Raw genomic sequence first — 17937 nt, forward strand, 5'->3', positions numbered from 1 at the left:
CGACTCTGTCCCGGTCCCAGCTCCCGCACACACTTGCTGGGTGGCTCTGGGGAAGGTCACCGGGCGGCCCTGCCGGCTGCTCTGCATTCGACGGGAGGGTGTGGACCGTCTCCCGATCGCCCCGGGAGCCCCTAGGCTGCCTGGAGCAAGCGGAGCGGGCGGGGGCCGGGGACCACGGCGGCAGCAGCAGAGCGTGAACCGGGCGCGCGCGGGCGCAGGTCACGTGGCGGGGCGCGGGGGCGCGCGGGGGCGCGCGGGGGCGGGGCCTGGCGCGCACCGCTCCGCTGGTGGCGGGGCGGGCGGGAAGGGGCGGGGCCTCGGGCGGGGCCGCCGGGGGGAGGCGGGCGGGCGGGCCGGAGGGGAGGAGTGGAGATGGCGGCGGCGGCGGCTCAGGGGGGCGGGGGCGGGGAGCCCCGGGGAGCTGATGGGGTCGGCCCGGGGGTCTCGGGGGAGGTGGAGGTAGTGAAGGGGCAGCCGTTCGACGTGGGCCCCCGCTACACGGAGCTGCATTACATCGGCGAGGGCGCGTACGGCATGGTCAGGTGAGGGGGCGTTCCGGGGGAGGGGGCTCGTGGGGTGGGGGCCCGGGAGGAACGATGAGTGCCTTCTGGGCCGGGGCGAGTCCCAGTGTCCTGAGGAGGCGGGGGCTTCACGAGGCAGGGGGGCGTCCCACGGAGGGGGCCTTGGGGTGCTTTCTCGGGGAGCGGCGCCTCCTCGTACGTTCTAAGGGGAGGGGGCTTGGAGGCCCTAGAAGCGACCATTCCGTAATGAGGGGAGGGACATCTGAGTGTATGCGGGGGAGCTGTGGGGCCCTTGGGGACCCTAGGGACACGGGATGAGGCGGAGACACTAAGTATTCTTAGGGAGGTGATATCCTTAGTGAGGACCGAGTGAAGGACCCTCCTCTGGGGAGAGGATGCCTTGGATTTTCCCAGCGAGGCCTGCCAAGGAGTTTGGGAGAGCAGAGCAGAGCTCAGGGCTGGGCAGGGTGGGGCAGGGCTTTGGGCCTGGGGCCAGGGGCCCAGTGAGCCACGAGGGGTCCAGGAGTGTGTCCTTGCAACTTTGAGGAGGGGTCTGTGAGCTCTCTCATCCCCACTGTGTGCTCTAGGCCTTTGTTCATCTGGGAACAGCTCTCCCGCCCAGGCGCCTCGCCCTAACACAGGTGCCCTCCTCATCCCTTCTTTCCCGTCCCTCCTCACTCCCTCCTCAATGTATCTGCCTCACTGCCCGGCCTCCACTCACCGCCCACTCCTCGGACCTGTCTTGGGTTGAGGGAGCCCATCCTGGAGAGGGGAGGATGAGAGGTCAGGGCAACTAGAATGGACAGGGTTGAGGAGAGGGGAAGTCAGTGAGCGGTCAGTCTCTTCCTCTGTTTGTGAAGTCACTGAAGGGCTGCCTGGCCGGTCCCCAGCTTTCTCCCTGGAGATCCCAGGCCTTCACAGCAGGAAGGAACCAGCATTGTTTATGACTTGGCCAGAGTCCTCTCCTGCTCCCTCCCCTCCCTGCTCAGGCCTGGGTGGGGCCACCAGGCCTGGACTCCCCCTCTGTAAGGCCACACCAACAAATACCTCTCTGGCCCTCTCAGCTCCGCTTACGACCACGTGCGCAAGATTCGCGTGGCCATCAAGAAAATCAGCCCCTTCGAGCATCAGACCTACTGCCAGCGCACACTGCGCGAGATCCAGATCTTGCTGCGCTTCCGCCACGAGAACGTCATTGGCATTCGGGACATTCTGCGGGCACCCACCCTGGAAGCCATGAGGGATGTGTATCCTTCACCTTGGCCAGATGGCTGGCCAGGCCCGGCCTCAGAGCTGGGCTGGGAGAACGCTGGCTTGCTTTCTGTTTCCTTCTTCCCTGCCACACTCCAAAACAAACCCAGTAAATGAAACTTTCCAGCAGAAAAGAGACCACAGGGTGTAAGAGGGCTGGGAGGCCTGAGGTGAATCCTGGCCTGCTGCAGCCAGGCTATGTGGCCTTGGGCGAGTCTGTTCTCCGTGCTGTGCCTCATTGGGGTGGGGGGAGGGTTGGGCTCTATGAGAGCTTTGTCTTTTGACATCTGCAGTTCTGTGACATGACCCAGCCTCTGCCCACAGTCAGTTCTTGTTTAACAGACGATGATTCTTTCCTCTCTCGGTCCCCAGACTGTCAGGAAGGCAGAGAGGAAGAAAACTGCCCGTTTTTGAGGGCCTACTATGAGTGAGACGCAGTGCATGCCAAGTGCTTTGGCATTTCCTTTTTTTTTTTTTTTTTTTTTAAGATTTTATTTATTTATTTGACAGAGAGACACAGCAAGAGAGGGAACACAAGCAGGGGGAGTGGGAGAGGGAGAAGCAGGCTTCCCACCCAGCAGGGTGCCCGAGGCGGGCCGCTTTGGCCTTTCTTATTCTCCCTCCCAGCTGCTGTAGGAGATGGGTCTCCCCAGCTCCATTTCAAAGATGAGGAGACTGAGGCTCAGAAAGCCTAAAATCAGGCGCGGCTCTTGCTACCTCCTCCTACCCTCCCCCAGATGTCCCTTCTCTGGCACTTCCTGCTCAGAGCCTCACCCCAGTCACCTGTGGACTTGCACTTTGCCCAGGGAGGGACAGCCTTGCTTTTGTTGCCCTCTTCCCCCTACCCCGGCACCCCACATTGCTTCCCGAGCTTGCCATCCACTTCCTGCCTACGCCCTGTGGGTAGTGGCTTATAGCACCCATCACCTCTCCCCACCCCACCCTCCCCCAGGCAGTCCCAGTTCTCCACCCAGACGTGGGGATTTGTGCTGCACTGTCTGCAGCCCCCACCACAAGCTGTGGGCAGGAAATCTCCACACTCACCCCCAGCTCGCCGTGTGACCTTAAGCAAGTCACTGCGTCTTGCTGGGTGGGCCTCACCTCTAAAACAGCAGGATTGGTCCAGATGTCTTCAGAAGGCCCTTTTGAGGCTGATTCCTAAAAGACAGTCCTGACTTATTCTTTCAGAGACCCACCAAATGGCATTTATTTATTTATTTATTTATTTACTTAACGTATGTTTAATCTTTGTTTTCTCTTAAAATACAAAAGGACATTTACTCTATCCTCTGATGTATGGCCAAGCACTCTTTGAGGAGGAGCGTGCTGTTGGGAGCGTCTCCTAATTTGTCTTGCCCAAACCATTCCCATAAGGCAGGCATTTATTTTTAAGCAAACATTTATTGCACACCAGATGGTGTTCGCACTATCTCATTTAACCCTCTCAGCAGCCATGTGGCTCAGGCATTTATAATAGCAACAGTATTCATGTTTGCTGAGCACTTACAACGTGCCAAGCTCTGGGCTGGGCTGGCTGATTTACGCGGGTCATCTCACTGAATCTTCGTGACTACTCTCTACAGAACCACTCTTTCCCCTACTTTGCACAGGAGGAAATGGAGGTGCAGATGGGTTGAGGTCATAAGGCCAATGAGCAGTGGAGTGGGGGGGGGGGTTCAGACACCAGCAGACTAAACCCCAGAGCTATTGCTTTTCACTGGGAAGCTCTCTTGCCTCCTGCAGTTTATTATCCCTGCTTTCCCAGTAGGGAAACTGAGGCCACAGAATTGAAGTACTTCTGTTCAGGACCGCCTGCTGAGATGCAGCAGAGGCCCTGAGCCCGCCTGCTGAGTCTGGGCCTTGTGCAGCTCATGAGATGGGTTGGCAGATGTTCTGAGTCTTAGGGCCACTGGCTGGAAGGGGACGGGAAGCCCAGCCACCAGAGCCTGTTCTTCTTAACCAAGTGCCCCCTGCCGCCCCCGCCCGGGGGGTCTCCGGTGCCATCCTCAGCTACATCGTGCAGGACCTGATGGAGACAGACCTCTACAAGTTGCTGAAAAGCCAGCAGCTGAGCAACGACCATGTTTGCTACTTCCTCTACCAGATCTTGCGGGGCCTCAAGTATATCCACTCAGCCAACGTGCTCCACCGGGATTTAAAGCCCTCTAACCTGCTCATCAACACCACCTGCGACCTTAAGGTCAGAGGATTGGGTGCCCATCCCCTCCTCCCACAGGTCTGGGGCTTCTAGGTGACCAGTAGCCCCCTTGAGTAGAACCTCACAAGCAAAGGGAACAGTGTGGGCAGTGGCATGGCGATATGACTGCTCGGGCATTGGGCCTGGAGCAGCGAGCTTAGCGGCCTGGGTTGGCTTCCAGATCTGCGATTTTGGCCTGGCCCGGATTGCCGATCCTGAGCATGACCACACTGGCTTCCTGACAGAATATGTGGCCACACGCTGGTACCGGGCTCCAGAAATCATGCTTAACTCTAAGGTAGGGGGGCCACCCACCCCTGAAGGGAAGGGGCCAAGTCCCAGAAAGCCCTGGAGCTACCTCTGAGCCAGGCATGACCCCCATGATCCAGGACGTCTGCCTCCAGGCCTTGTCACATGACTCCGGTTTTTAGGCTCTGGGAGGAGGCTGAGCATTAGGTCCTCCAGGCCTCTGCCCTCTTCCTCCCTGCTGGTATCCAGTCTAGATTGGAGTCGTGGTTTGGCCCAGACGGCAGGGCCCTGTTGAGGCTGGCCCAGGAGCCCACTGCTTTCTCCTCCTCCCCAGGGCTACACCAAGTCCATCGACATCTGGTCTGTGGGCTGCATTCTGGCTGAGATGCTCTCCAACCGGCCCATCTTCCCTGGCAAGCACTACCTGGACCAGCTCAACCACATTCTGGGTGAGGGGGCCTGGCCCGCTAAGTGGGAGGGAGACTAGTGGGAGGTGAGGTTTCTTTATAGCGAGGGTACCACCATGTGTGGAGTCCCTGCAGCATCTCATGGTATTTCAATGAGATATAGACACAGTCTTCACTGGAGAGATGGGAGAAGCCAAGGCTACACCCCACACTTGGGAAGTACTCACATCAGGATTTGAACCTGTGGCTGCCCACATCTAGATCCCTTGCCCGTCATCACCATAGTATTGGCTGGTAGATAACTGTCAGGGCTTGGAGCTCATTGGTGGGGACTCTTGTTTTGGGTTCCTTCTGTTCCCAGAAGGGAGAGGAGCACTCTCACCAAGGCACCTGCCTTACCCACAGGTATCCTGGGCTCTCCATCCCAGGAGGACTTGAATTGTATCATCAACATGAAGGCCCGAAACTACCTGCAGTCTCTGCCCTCCAAGACCAAGGTGGCCTGGGCCAAGCTTTTTCCCAAGTCAGACTCCAAAGGTGAGAGAGACATGGGGGCCGATACCGGATAAAAACTCGGTGCAGAGGAGGGTACATGAGCCAAGCAGCTGCCTGAATAGACAGGACCCTGGGCACGAGAAGCAAAGCGATGCTTCTGGGAGCTCCTCCAGCCTTCTCTTTGACCCCTTACTCCTGCCCTTACCTAGCCCTTGACCTGCTAGACCGGATGTTGACCTTTAACCCCAACAAACGGATCACAGTGGAAGAAGCACTGGCTCACCCCTACTTGGAGCAGTACTACGACCCAACAGATGAGGTGGGCCAGCCACCAGCAGCGGGGCTGGCGGGTAGGTGGCGGGTAGGTGACGGGTAGGCGTCCCTCGTACCCGGCCTGAGCCTGATTTCTTTGCCACCCCAGCCAGTGGCTGAGGAGCCTTTCACCTTCGACATGGAGCTGGATGATCTACCCAAGGAACGGCTGAAGGAGCTCATCTTCCAGGAGACAGCCCGCTTCCAGCCTGGGGCACTGGAGGCCCCCTAATCTGGACAGACACCTCTGTTCCTTGGGGCCTGGTGAGTGCTCCCCACTGCCCACACACAGATTCACCCCGATACCAGTGTGCCCAGCACACCTCCATACAGTCACAGGCTTGTTCACGCCCACGAGGCAGCTGCATGGCGGCAACAGAAGGGCTGGAGCCTGCCCAGGCCATGGACCTGTGGGCCACCAGTCCTTCACATCCGTTTCCTCTCCCCCAGCCCCGAAGGTCTCCCACCTGGCAACACCCTGCACCCCTGCACCCTCCGGTCCCCGTGGCCAGAGGGCCCTGAGGGCCCCTCTCCCTCATCTGAGGACCAGAGCCAGGTTTTGGCTCCCCGATGTGGGCAGAGAGGCAGGTGGGGCAGTAATTGCTTTGGGAGGAGCCAGCAGTCCCCAGCCTGACCCAGATGCCAAGTCCCCTCCCACCTGGTGCCCGGGTCAGTGGTTCGCACACCCGCCCACACAGCTGTCCTTCCTCGAGTCTCTTTTCCGTCCTCCCGGCCAGCTGCAGCCCGACGGAAGGAAGGCAGACACACCTGCGCTCCAGCTCCAGCCCTGACACTTAGTAAGAGCCGTGCGACATTGTGCAAGACCCCTCAGCTCTCTGTGCCTCAGTTTCCCGGGGAGAGCCCTGAGGACAAGAGCAAACACAGAGCCCTAAGTACTGTTCTTAGGGCTTCATGCGCATTAACTCATTCCGCCCTCCAGCTGGACCCTGAGATAGGCACTGGGGCTCCCCGCCCGTACAGTTAGGGAGGACAAGGCCCATCCCCGGCAGCCGTGAGGATGAGATGAGGGAGATGGAGGTCAGGGCTCTGGCAGGTCCTCTGGTGGGTGCTAATGGTGCCTTTCCGCCTGCCCTTTTGTTTAGGCCCTGCCTCCTGCCTGCCCCTCCCCTGCCGGACTGTTAGGAAATGGACACTGCGCCCCGCCCAGAATCCCCCGGCGGCCCCCGGCAGGGCAGAGGGCGCGCCTGGCCACCCTCCCCGGCTTCGCTCTGGCCTCCTGATCCAGCAGGCCAAGGCTCCCTCCGCCCCGCCTCCCCTCCCAGGACCCGAGGGGCTTGGGTGGCCCCAAAGCAAATTGCCCTCTGCTGCTTGCCTTCGTCTACCCCAGCTATCCCAGTCTCTGGTAGTTCTGGAATGGAAGGGCCCTGGCTGCCCCGGGACCTACTGAAGGGCAGTGGGGGGATGCGGGATCCTGAGTAGGGACTCGGGGCAAGCCCTGACCCATTAAAACCCCACCCCATTTTCCCTGAAAGGAATTTTCCTAAGGCCCAAGGGCTAGTACCCCTGAGGAGCAGGGCCCAGACCTAAGCCCCCTCCCCCAAAGCTGCCACGTCTAACACCCCTGCTGCCTCTGTATGTGGGTGAACAGAAGTGGAGTGGGGGGCACGAGGAGAGCCTGGTGCCCCCACCCACCCTGTGCCTGTATCTAATATATAAATATAGAGATGTGTATATGATGGCCCTGGTTCTGTCTGTGTCCGCCGACGCCCCCACCCTAACCGTGGCTTTGAGGACCGACGCACCCGCCCAGCCACTTCCCAGCTGTGTGGCTTTACCCAGTCCTGGTGACCTCTGGCTCCCCAGCTGGCCAGGGCTGAAGATGGGATTGTCAGGAGCGCCAGACTCCTAGACACAGTGGGGTCAATTTTCCCCTTAGTCACTGTCCTCTCCCCTCCCTAATGGCTTCCCGTCGAACTGGCTGGGGGTGTTTCGGGGCTGACTCAGGGGCATCCTCCACACCCCTGGATTCTCTGGAAATGGCTCAGGGTGGCGTGTTGTATACCCCAGCCACAAGCACCCGCGGGAGGAAGGGGAGGTTGTAGCCGACCCGGGGGTGGTGGCAGGCTTGTTTCCCGCAGTGTGGCCAAGGGGAGCAGGGGTGCTGGGGTCTGGGAAGGGTGCAGAGGTGGGAGAGCCAGGGCTGCCGGAAGCCTCTCCTCTTGCCTCTCCCCCATCCCCAGCTGAGCCCTGCAGCCTGGCCCCAGGCCAGGAGCAGGCTCAGCAGGTCCCAGGGGTGTGGTGGCGACCAGTGGCAGAACCAGCCTACACCGGCCAGGCTGTCAGCAGAGGCCGCACAGTCCCTCAGGAACGTCGGGGCTCACACAGCGGGAGCCCCGGAGAGGCAGCGTGGCCATGAGCCCCGTGCTGTACTATGCCCTGCCTGCCCTGGGCAGCTATGTCATGCTCTCCGTCTTCTTCCTGCGCCGGCCTCGTCTGCTGCACACGCCCTGGGCGCCAGCCTTCCTGCCGCGCCTGGGGGCCCACCGGGCAGGTGAGCTGGCCGCCCGAAAGGGAGGATGGTGACGGCGGCTGCGGAGGGTGGAGTCGGGGCGCGAGGTACCAGGGCGGACGGCAGCAGGAGAGGTCCAGGCGGCAGGCCGTTCGAGGGCAGAGCCCGAGGGAGGAGAGCAGGGTGGCAGGGGGGGATGTGGAAGGGGAAAGAAGAGGCAGGGGGTGAGGAGCGAAGGGGAAGGCCAGGCCCCTGGGACCCACCCAGCTGCCCCGCACAGGATCCGGGGAGCGGCTGGAACACACCATGGAGGCCATGGAGAAGTGAGTGCATGCACCTGCCACCCCAAGCTGCCCGCTTGAGGTCGTCCCAGTCGTGCACTGTGTGACACCAGGGGGTGCCACTCCCTTCCTAGTTCGAGTGCCTGGGGCCTCCTGGAGGTGTGCAGCGCAGAGCCTGCACATCCTACTGTGAATTCTGCCCCACGCCCCCCTCAACCTCCCCACCACTCTGTGGTCTGGCCTGCCCCTTTCCCTGGGCCCCCCCTCCCCGCCCCAACCCCGCACTGACCTTCACTCCCATAGCTCCGTGGCCCAGCGATCCGACTTCCTGGAGCTCGACTGCCGGCTGACCCGGGATGGCGTGGTGGTGGTGTCCCACGACGAGAACCTGTTTCGCCTGTCAGGCGTGAACAGGGATGTGAGCAGCCTGGACTTTGAGGTGGGCCTCATCCTGGCCCCCCCACCGTACCCAGAGAGCCACCGTGCCTCCACGCGTGCTTCCTGGTGACGTGCCCCCTTTCTCCCCAGGAGCTGCCCCTCTGCAAAGAGGAGCTGGAGGTTTACTTCTCACCAGGTGAGAGCGTGACCTCACTGAGTGGGGTCATGGCCTCAGCCTCCTGCCCTCTCTTCTCCTCTGGGACTCTGTTCCCCCCTCCCCCCGCTGGGTTCCCACCCCACCCCATCCATACTCCTCTGATCCCTCTTGCACAATCCACCCAGGCCACTTTGCACACGGGACAGACCGGCGCATGGTGAGCCTGGAGGACGTGTTCCGGAGGTTCCCTCGGATGCCCGTGAGTGTGGAGGTCAAATCAGTAAACGAAGAGCTCATTAACAAGGTGGGACTACGGGCAAGGGTGGCCGGGGGCCTGGGGCTGGAGAGAGGCCTGACGCCCCCCTTCATCTCCTCCCCCTCCTCCTCCTCCAGGTAGCAGGCCTGGTGAGGCACTTTGACCGCAATGAAATCACCATCTGGGCCTCAGAGAAGAGCTCAATCATGAAGAAGTGCAGGGCTGCCGTGAGTCCGGGTGCCTTCCCTGGTCCAGCGGCCCCTCCTCCCAGGAGCTGGAGGCTCTAGGGGCCGAGGCTGGACAGGTCTGGGGGGTCGTGGAGGAACTGGCCCCGAGCAGGGTCTCAAAGGGGAGGATTTGGAGAGGAGAGGTGCTGGGGAAAGTGTGAGCAAAGGTGTGCCGATGGGAACCGGGGAAAGTGTGAGCAAAGGCAGCGTGCTGGTGGGAACCGGGGAAAGTGTGAGCAAAGGCGTGCTGGTGGGAACTGGGCGGCGGGGAGTGGGGTGCAGTTAGGCCTAAACACTGGGCCAAGATCACAGCTTTGATACTGAGGTGGTAGCGCTTCCTCTATGTCCAGCACTATTCCCCCTGCAGCCTGAGGCTCCTCTCTGCTTTCCCAGAAGCAGACTGACCCCCTTCTCACTTCCCCTTGCCTCCCAGAACCCCGAGATGCCATTCGCCTTCACGATAAGCCGAGGATTGTGGTTGGTGCTGCTCTATTATGTGGGGTTGCTGCCCTTTGTCCACATCCCCGAGAGGTTTTTCATCTGCTTCCTGCCCACCACCATCAACAGGTACTCACAGCGTCCCTGTTTCCCTTCTGCATCCTCCCCCGGTCCCCCAGATGCTTCTGTCCTCAGATAAAGACCCCCCCCACCTCAAGCCCCATGATGCAGGGTCCCCAGCTCCCTGGCCATCCTCAAGGATAACCCCCAGGGTCCTCTGAAGACACTGGTTCTCAGCGAGCATTCATGAATGCCATGGGGGGGGGGCCACAAACCCCTTGAAACTCTATGCAGATGTGTGTTGATGTGGATGGAGTTTTAGGACAAAGTATTCATTTTATTCATTTATTCATCCATTCATCCAACAAACATTTATTGAGTGACTACTCTGTTCCAGGTGCAGTTATACTAGTAAATAAGATGTGGGTGGGGTAAGGCCCCCGTGAGTTCACAGTCTGGCTGGGAGACAAATATTAATCAATTATAGTATCATTCTCTGATTCTCAAAAGGAAAAGCAAGCTTTCTCCTGCTGGGAGACCAGGATTAACAAAGTAACAGCTGGGTAAAGTATCAGGAATCTGGATACTTCGCCAGCTCTTAAGCCCGGCCCCTCCCTTCGCTTTCTGAGAACTCTGGCAGCTCCAGCGCTTTCTTCTCCCCGCTGGTGTCCCGAGGGAGGCTCCCAGCCAGCCCCCACAATCCCTTGCTACAAAGATATCATTAGACTACAGAACTTTGCATACATAACTTTTTTTTTTTTTTTTTTAGAGAGTGAGTGAGTACAAGCAGGGGGAGTGGCAGGCAGAGGGAGAGGGAGAAGCAGACTCCCCGCTGAGCAGGGAGCCCGATGCGGGGCTCGATCCCAGGACCCCGGGATCATGACCTTAGCCGAAGGCAGACGCTTAACCGTCTGAGCCACCCAGGCGCCCCTGTACATAACTTTTTATACAGGGTTTGCAAAGTGTCTTCACATCCTTTAGTTGATTAGGGCTTTACCTTGCAGCAACCCAGAAGTTACAGGAATCGTGACCCCCACAGTACCCATGGAGAATCTGAGGCTCAGAGAGGCCCTGGAATTTGCCCCAGGCCACACAGCTAGAAGTGCAGGCCCAAGTTTGCCTGGGTCTGACTCCAGAGCCTGCGCTGGGACATTATAAAGGGCCTCCAAAGTCATCCCTGAAGTGGGGCAATCAGGGCAAGTAGCAGACCCGTTGAGCCTTGTCCGGCCTCAGGAGGCAGGTCGGGCCCAACCATGGGACCTTCAGATTATGTGTCCAGCTTGACAATCAAGCTGGGTTCTGGTCTCGGCCCTGGCCCCACCACAGATGTGCTGTGACACCTTGGGCAGGTCACTTCGGCTCTCCCAAACTGAGTTTCCTCTTCTGTAAAACGGCGGGGCGGCGGGGGGGCCCACTCTCCGAGTATGGAGGCACGGATGTGGGAGTAGACTCTCACGGAACGACAGGGGACTTGTTCATCTGGGCAACTGCAAAGATTCTTCTAGAGGGGCCAGGATGACACTGGTCAGGAGTCACTACCACCCCACCCCTGCGACAGAGTGAGACGCAGGGGACTGACCATGCCACCACCTCTCTGCAGGACCTACTTCCCATTTTCCTGCTCTGGGCTGAACAAGCTGGCAGCTGTGGTTTCCAAATGGTGAGCGGGCAAGATTGCTGGGTGGCGTGTGCCCATGGAGACTTCCCACTACCCTGCTTCCTCCCCTCTCATCATGGCCTCTGCCAACCCCTTCCCCACCAGGTTAATCATGAGGAAGAGTCTGATCCAACACCTGGAACAGCGAGGAGTGCAGGTGAGGCTTGACCGCCACCCCCTCAGCAAGTGGTGGTTCGCAGTGCGGGCCTAGCACAGCGTCCCAGTCACAGCTCTGCCACCAGCTAACCGGGTGACCTGGCAGATCACCTGAGAGTCTCAGTCTCTCGATCTGTGAAGTGGGGGTAATGGTATATTTGACTAGTACTTCCTAACGGTTTGATGAGTCCTAGCCGTTATGATGATGATGTATTGAACCTACTTATTTCCTGATGAGAGGGTTAACGAGGCTGGGGAAGGACCAGAGGAGGGAAAAACCAGCCCAGTCTACTCCCTGCCCCTCCCCTGGACACCCACTTTGACCAGGTCATTTAGTTCGCAGAGCTTTGTTGAGAACACTGCGTTGCAGGCCCCGCGGTACCAGGGAACGTACTATCAAATCAGGGGCAGAGGCAGGAAGTGAGGCAGACAATCACGGGGCACCCAGTGGACAGAAAGGAAACAGAGCCGTGGTCTGCAGGGTCAGAGGAGGCCTTCTGGAAGAAGTGAGGAGAGGAAAGGGAGAGCATCTCCGGCAGGAGGCTCAGCGTGTGGGAGGGCCGGGAGGAGCCAGAGGCCAGGGCAGGCCCTGAGCAGAGGCACTGAGCGGGGTTCCAGCAGGCTGCAGTGTGGAGGAAGTGGCTGGGGGGGGGTGGCACTGGAGAAGGCAGCGGAGGCTGAGGCAGGCAGCCTGTGAGCGTCAGCAAGGAGCCCGGACTTCAGCCTAGAGGAAGGGAAGCTTTCGAGGGTCTGAAGCAGGGGAGAGGCCTGATCCAGTTGGGTGACCTCATTAAGGGACACTCTGGCCACCATGTGCTGTCACTGCCAGGTGTCGGGCGTGGGGGCAAGCAGGGGGATGGGTGGAGGAGTTAGCGGACAGGCTGGGACTCCATGGCCTGGACGTGGGGGTGAGTGAGGCACGCAGATGACACACCTCCTTCAGATGAGCCCCCCGACTCCGAGGGTCTTCACCACCACTCAGCTTTGGACCATCATTCCCATTTGTCACATTAAGAAACCGAGAGGTCTGGTGACTTGCCCAGGGTACCAATACCATCTCTCCCCACCGCCATGCCCACAAGAGAGGCTCTGGGAACAGGGAAGACCCAGAGAAGCAGCAGACTTGGGCAGGCTGGGAGATGCTCCTCAGCCAGCTTTGCAGAGGAGAGGAAAAGGGGCTTGGGTCTGAGCAGCAGATGATTTCCCTGGTGTATGTACTCTCACCTTGTCCGATTTCAGGCAGCTAACATGAAGTCACTGAGCACAGAGTTTGGGTAGTATTTCCACCTGACACATGCAACAGATGTGACTAACCTCCAGAGCGTGGGTAATAGTAACAGGTAGTAAAATAATGAGGAACAGAAGAGTTTTGAGTATTTATTACCGTCGTTTTTAAGATCATTTACTGAATTACAAGTTTATATAATTTAGTATTTCATAATGGCTGTGTTTAATAACCAGCTCGCAAAATTCCTGACGATCCAACAATCCGCCCCAGCCTCCCACTGCTGGGAGGTCTCCACAGGGGAGGAGAGCTCCCACCGTCGAGATGCAAGGGGCAGTTCCAGGTAAATTGTGTGAAACTATGAGCCCCTCCGTCCCCACTCAGGTGATCTTTTGGTGCCTCAACGAAGAGTCGGATTTCGAAGCAGCCTACGGCCTGGGGGCCACCGGCGTCATAACTGATTACCCTACAATCCTGAGGCGCTACCTGGACAACCGCGGAGGAGCTGCTCGGGTCTTCTGAAAGCCCGGAGGCCCTCACCCTCTCCTCTATGTCTCTTCCCCAATAAATATCTTCTTTTGAGTCACATCTTGGTGTCTGGGGGACACGGGTGGGAGGAGATCCTAGCCTACTGCAAAGATGGCAACTGAGGGCAGCAGAGGCCAGCCTGGGGCCAGAGTTTGGGGCCCTAAGCAGCCTGACCCACTGGTTCCGCTACATTCCAGACCCAGAGTAGTGCCACACCCCATGCCATCCTGGCCTCCACTCTCCTCAGGAATGTCCCTTGCAGCAAGGAGCAAGGCCTCCTGCCCCTTCAGAGCCACAGGTTCCATTCTCCTGAGGCCATGAAGAGCGCCAGGCACACAGCCAGGGACTTCATCTGGCCCCGTGGGCTGCAGAGGCTGAGTCCTCGGTGCCCATCTGCTGCCCCAGATCTAAGCCAGAAGCTCCCCCAAACTCCTCAGCCCTCTCCAGACCTAGTACCTTACTTACTGACCAAATCGCATTTTACCAACATTTGCTGACCACTCTAGGCCAGGCTGCATCCTGCGGCCACCGCAGACAATAAGACGAGCCTCGTAGGGTAGAAGCCTGTGTAAACTAACCGTGCCTGCAGAGGCAAGGGCATCAAAGGAGGCTGCCTTTGAAGAGGTGATGCTCAACAGTAGGAACCGGCTTGTTCCGAGGCTTTGGCTCCCAGAGGCCTAACGCGGTTGGGTACCGTTAGCTCTTCTGTGCCAAGAGCCTTTCCCTGATGCCTTTTGCCAGTGCAAAGACCGTGGAATCCGACCAAAGTGAATCCCGACTTTGCCTCTTCCCAGCTGGATAACCTCTCCTCGGGAGAGCTGCTGGACCTCTTTGACCTCTGCTCCCCCGTAAAATGGGAACAATAGCAAAAGCCGCCTCATAGGATTGCTGCGGGGATTAAGAGTGGGGCACGGGCGGTGGTTGAACGCGATAATCATGACTCTTATTTCCCCGGGAGCGTGCGTCCAGGCACCATCCCCCTCCTAACCCCGCGCCAGGTCTGGCACCGCAGAGCCGGGCCCCTTCGGGGACGGCGGGAGGCCAGACGCGCGACGGGCCCCGGGCCCGCGGGGCCGGCGGGCTGGGTTGCGGCCGCAGCCGCATTTCCGGGCCGGCCGGAGCGGGGAGCAGGGGGAAGGGCAGCCCGGGCCTGCGCTGGCCGCTGTGTGACGCGCCCCCTCATTTGCATGCGGCGCGCCGATTGGCCACGGCGACCGCCGGGACCGGAGGCCGGCCCCCTCCCCCTCCCGCCGCAGCGGCGGCAGCAGCTGGTCTCGGTGTAAACAAGTCGCGGCGGCTGCGAACCCGGGCCGGGGGGGACGGCGCCCACCAGGAGCGCCCCCCACTCCCAGGCCAGGCCACCCCGGCGGACCCGGCCCCCGCGCGCCCAGGCGAGGTGAGGCCCGCATCGTCAGGGCTGCGCGTCGCCCCGCGCCCCCGCCCCGCCGGCGAGGACTGCCCCCTTCCCCCGGCGCCCGCCCCCCACCCCCGCGCCCCACGTGAGCCCCGGGGTCTCAGGTAAGGCTCCGCGATGCAGGTAAGAGCCCCTCTGCACAGACAAGGCCTCGGCGCCCCCCCAGGTAAGAGCCCCTCCCCTCCTAGGTGACCCTCCAGAGGCATGAGGGCCTCTGCCTTCTCCAGGTGAGGAACCCTCTCCCCAGGTGAACTCCCTGTACCTCAAGTGGAGCCGCGTTCCCCCCAGCCCCGCCCTTGGCAGTTCACCTGAGGACCATCCAGTTCCTAATTCCTCCATACTTCCCCCTAAACCAGAACTGACAGCTCATCCACTCTAAAACCCCTTCCTCCAGCTTCAGTAGCCAGGTCAGCAGGGGTGAGGCCGGAAGTGGATGGGTGACTCACCTCAGGCTCCTCCAAGCCTCAGTTTCCCCATGATGCAACTTGAGGCCTCCTCAGTGAGTCAAAACTGAGCTGGCTTTGGCCCCTGGAGAAGCTGGTGGCTCTGGGGAGAAGAGACAGCAGCCAAGTGTGACAGAGTCCCCATGGCCCTGGGTGTGCCCGCATGTATGTGGCCCGGGGCCTGACAGCCCGCTCACTCCCTCCCTGGCAGGCACTGGGCTCCCTCTGCTCCCCGTGGGCTGCTCCCCGCGTGGGGCCACTGCCCCCGGCCCCCGCCATGGTGCGGATTTCAAAGCCCAAGACGTTTCAGGCCTACTTGGATGATTGTCACCGGAGGTACAGCTGTGCCCACTGCCGCGCTCACCTGGCCAACCACGACGACCTCATCTCCAAGGTAACCAGGTCATGGTGGGACTGGAATGAGAGGCTGGAAGGGCTGCCTGGCAACTCTCCACCAACAGCCCTGACTCCCTTCCTTTCTCCCTTCCACCCTTTAGTCCTTCCAGGGCAGTCAGGGGCGTGCCTACCTCTTCAACTCTGTGTGAGTATTCGGTCCCCCTTCTTTCTTTCCCTGATCTCCGTTGTGACCTGTAACCCCTGGCTTCATGCTGAGACTCCCAGAGTCCCCTGATTCACGTTGGAAGATGTGATGGCCCTTCTCTTGGATGCTAAGGACAGACACAGTTGGATACAAGCTAGAGGGGGGCTTTGTGATGGCAGGACCCTCCCTGGGACTGCCCCCCATGTCCCCGCAGGGTGAACGTGGGCTGCGGGCCAGCCGAGGAGCGGGTGCTGCTGACAGGCCTCCATGCTGTCGCTGACATCCACTGCGAGAACTGCAAGACGACTTTGGGCTGGAAATATGTGAGTCTGTAACCTCTGATCCCAGGCTACCCTTTGACCCAACCTCACATCACCTCCTCCTCACAAGGAGTCATGTGGTCATCTTTCAGAGTGCACAGGCCCAGCTCCCACAAGTCAGACTGTCTTTTCATCCCCTGGCCATGCTGTCTTCTGTCACATCCTGCAAGGGCTTCCAGAACTTTTCTCTCCACCCATCGCTCTCCTCACAGACACATGCATCCCCATCTTAGAGATGAGGCCACCATCAGAATGACCATTTATTGAGGGCTTATGGGCCATGCACTGTTTGTGTGTGCTTGGCACACATTATCTCATTTCGTCGTTACAACAATCCTGTGGGTAGAATCTATTATTAACTCCACTTCACAGAAGAAAAGAAGGCCCAGAGATGTTAGGTAACTTTCCCAAGGTCACACAACTGTAAGGAACAGCATAGGGACCAGAATCCTGGTTGTGTGTTTTGTTTGTTTTTAACTCCACATCCTTGACGGCCAGCTTCCACTGCCATTCAGAGGTTCAGAGAAGTTGCCGAAGACCCCAAAGCAACATGGAGCTTGGGTCCATGAGCCTCCTTTTCACTGCCCTCATTGCCACAGCTGCTGTCCAGGGTCTGATTTCACTACCCTGAGTCTCATTTCCTTATCAGGCAGTGGAGGAGAAAGCCACCACCTGGCACCCAAAATTGTTACGGCGATCAGATTAGATGCGGCAAGAGGAGATGCTCTTGGGAAACGGCAAGGGCCAGGACTCCTCGGGCATCACTTGCAACTGTGGTGCCTCTGTGGGGTGGATGCCCCAGGCCGGCTGCCCTAACCCGAGTTCACCCTTGGCCTTGCCACAGATTTGCTCTGTGTCCGCAGATGGGTGGCTCAACCTCTTTGGACCTCTGTCAAATAAAGAGATGGCCTGATCCAGAGGTCAAAAACTCAAGTGCTTGCAGGGCCAAGATCCTGAGGGTCTGCAAGAGGGGCAACATAGCTCTGGGGAGGGAGGGGGCAGTCTGTGGCAAACTGGAATGAGCCTGGCCCACCTATAGTTTGGTATTTTAAAGTTATTTTTACTAAACTCTCTGCTGGCCAAACAAAACACATTGCATAGGTCAAAGCTGGTCTTTAGCTACCAGTCTGTAATCCCTGGATCTTTTAGAAACTTCCATACCCTCTCTGTTGGAGCCAACATTAGTACTTAAAAAGTATCAGTAATTCAGAGAGTTCGGTCTGTCCCATTAGTGAGAAACTTGGCTCTGTCATTTACCAGCTCTGTGTCTTGTGGCCAGGTGGTCGGGCTTCTCTGCACAGTTTCGTTATATGTAAAAGGGGGCCAGTCATACCTGCTCCCCAACCCCGATCCCTTTTGGTAAAGCCTTTGCTCCAGGGATGATGTCTTCTCCCCTCTTTTCAGGAACAGGCCTTCGAGAGCAGCCAGAAGTACAAAGAGGGGAAGTACATCATTGAACTCAACCACATGATCAAAGACAACGGCTGGGACTGACCCCTGCTCCTGCCGCATGTGGCTCGAGCCCGGCCTGGCCGCCAGGGGGCGCCACTGGCTTCCCTCCACGAGAAGGGAGCTCTGGACCCTCAGGGCCCCTGCAGAGGAAGGATCCAGCTCCTGTACATATATTTTATTGCATGCACTGTGACCTTGGGGGGAGATCAGAAGGTGGACGACACCCCCGCACCTCCCTGCGATCTGGCTGGCTTGGATCTCGTTTTTAACCCCTTCCTGCCCCACCTGCCCTATAGATATGGCCCGTGTGCTGCTCCCCTGGCCCCGGTGCGCCGTCTGCCCTGTGAACTCCTCCCACCGGGCCCCTCTTACCCCACGCGTGTCTGCTCCCCTCGTTCTGTAGCGTTTGTACATAATAAAACAATGGAGTGGAGACAGCCCCAGGCTCACGTGGAATCCGGGAAAGGGGGACTCAAATGCAGATTCCTGCCTCTGTAGACCT

General features: G+C 59.2%; 3 protein-coding genes across 6 annotated transcripts; all 3 read left to right on the forward strand.

Moving 5' to 3' along the window:
- The first annotated feature begins 357 nt into the window (after positions 1–357).
- On the forward strand, positions 358–8621 carry MAPK3 (mitogen-activated protein kinase 3). Of its 3 annotated transcripts, XR_006790814.3 has the most exons (10): positions 358–542; positions 1586–1768; positions 3783–3972; positions 4151–4267; positions 4553–4667; positions 5031–5162; positions 5330–5439; positions 5542–5696; positions 6170–6229; positions 6536–7129. XR_006790814.3 is itself a non-coding variant. In XM_064592952.1 (9 exons), exons 1-8 carry the CDS (start codon positions 373–375, stop codon positions 5662–5664), a joined length of 1140 nt encoding a protein of 379 aa, XP_064449022.1. In that variant the 5' UTR covers positions 358–372; the 3' UTR covers positions 5665–5696; positions 8487–8621. The 3 variants fall into 3 exon arrangements, 2 of the variants coding, with proteins under 2 accessions (XP_064449022.1, XP_045731224.1); XM_064592952.1 differs by lacking the exons at positions 6170–6229; positions 6536–7129 and adding an exon at positions 8487–8621; XM_045875268.3 differs by lacking the exon at positions 6170–6229.
- Positions 7654–13325, forward strand: GDPD3 (glycerophosphodiester phosphodiesterase domain containing 3). The gene is made up of 10 exons (XM_045875271.3): positions 7654–7944; positions 8183–8225; positions 8487–8622; positions 8712–8757; positions 8904–9022; positions 9112–9201; positions 9635–9768; positions 11300–11359; positions 11462–11513; positions 13122–13325. Exons 1-10 carry the CDS (start codon positions 7806–7808, stop codon positions 13257–13259), a joined length of 957 nt encoding a protein of 318 aa, XP_045731227.1. The 5' UTR covers positions 7654–7805; the 3' UTR covers positions 13260–13325.
- A 1203-nt stretch (positions 13326–14528) lies between these two features.
- On the forward strand, positions 14529–17873 carry YPEL3 (yippee like 3). Of its 2 annotated transcripts, XM_064592953.1 has the most exons (5): positions 14529–14661; positions 15334–15516; positions 15620–15663; positions 15878–15986; positions 17388–17873. In XM_064592953.1, the coding sequence occupies exons 2-5, from the start codon at positions 15400–15402 to the stop codon at positions 17475–17477; spliced, it is 360 nt and encodes a 119-aa protein (XP_064449023.1). In that variant the 5' UTR covers positions 14529–14661; positions 15334–15399; the 3' UTR covers positions 17478–17873. The 2 variants fall into 2 exon arrangements, with proteins under 2 accessions (XP_064449023.1, XP_045731228.1); XM_045875272.3 differs by lacking the exon at positions 14529–14661 and having other exon boundaries at positions 14675–15516.
- The last annotated feature ends 64 nt before the right edge of the window (positions 17874–17937 follow it).

Source organism: Mirounga angustirostris, unplaced genomic scaffold (assembly GCF_029215605.1).
Source record: "Mirounga angustirostris isolate CCGP_5_RB_7025 unplaced genomic scaffold, mMirAng1.0.hap1 SCAF_5, whole genome shotgun sequence".
In the NCBI taxonomy this organism is placed as follows: Eukaryota; Metazoa; Chordata; class Mammalia; order Carnivora; family Phocidae; genus Mirounga; species Mirounga angustirostris.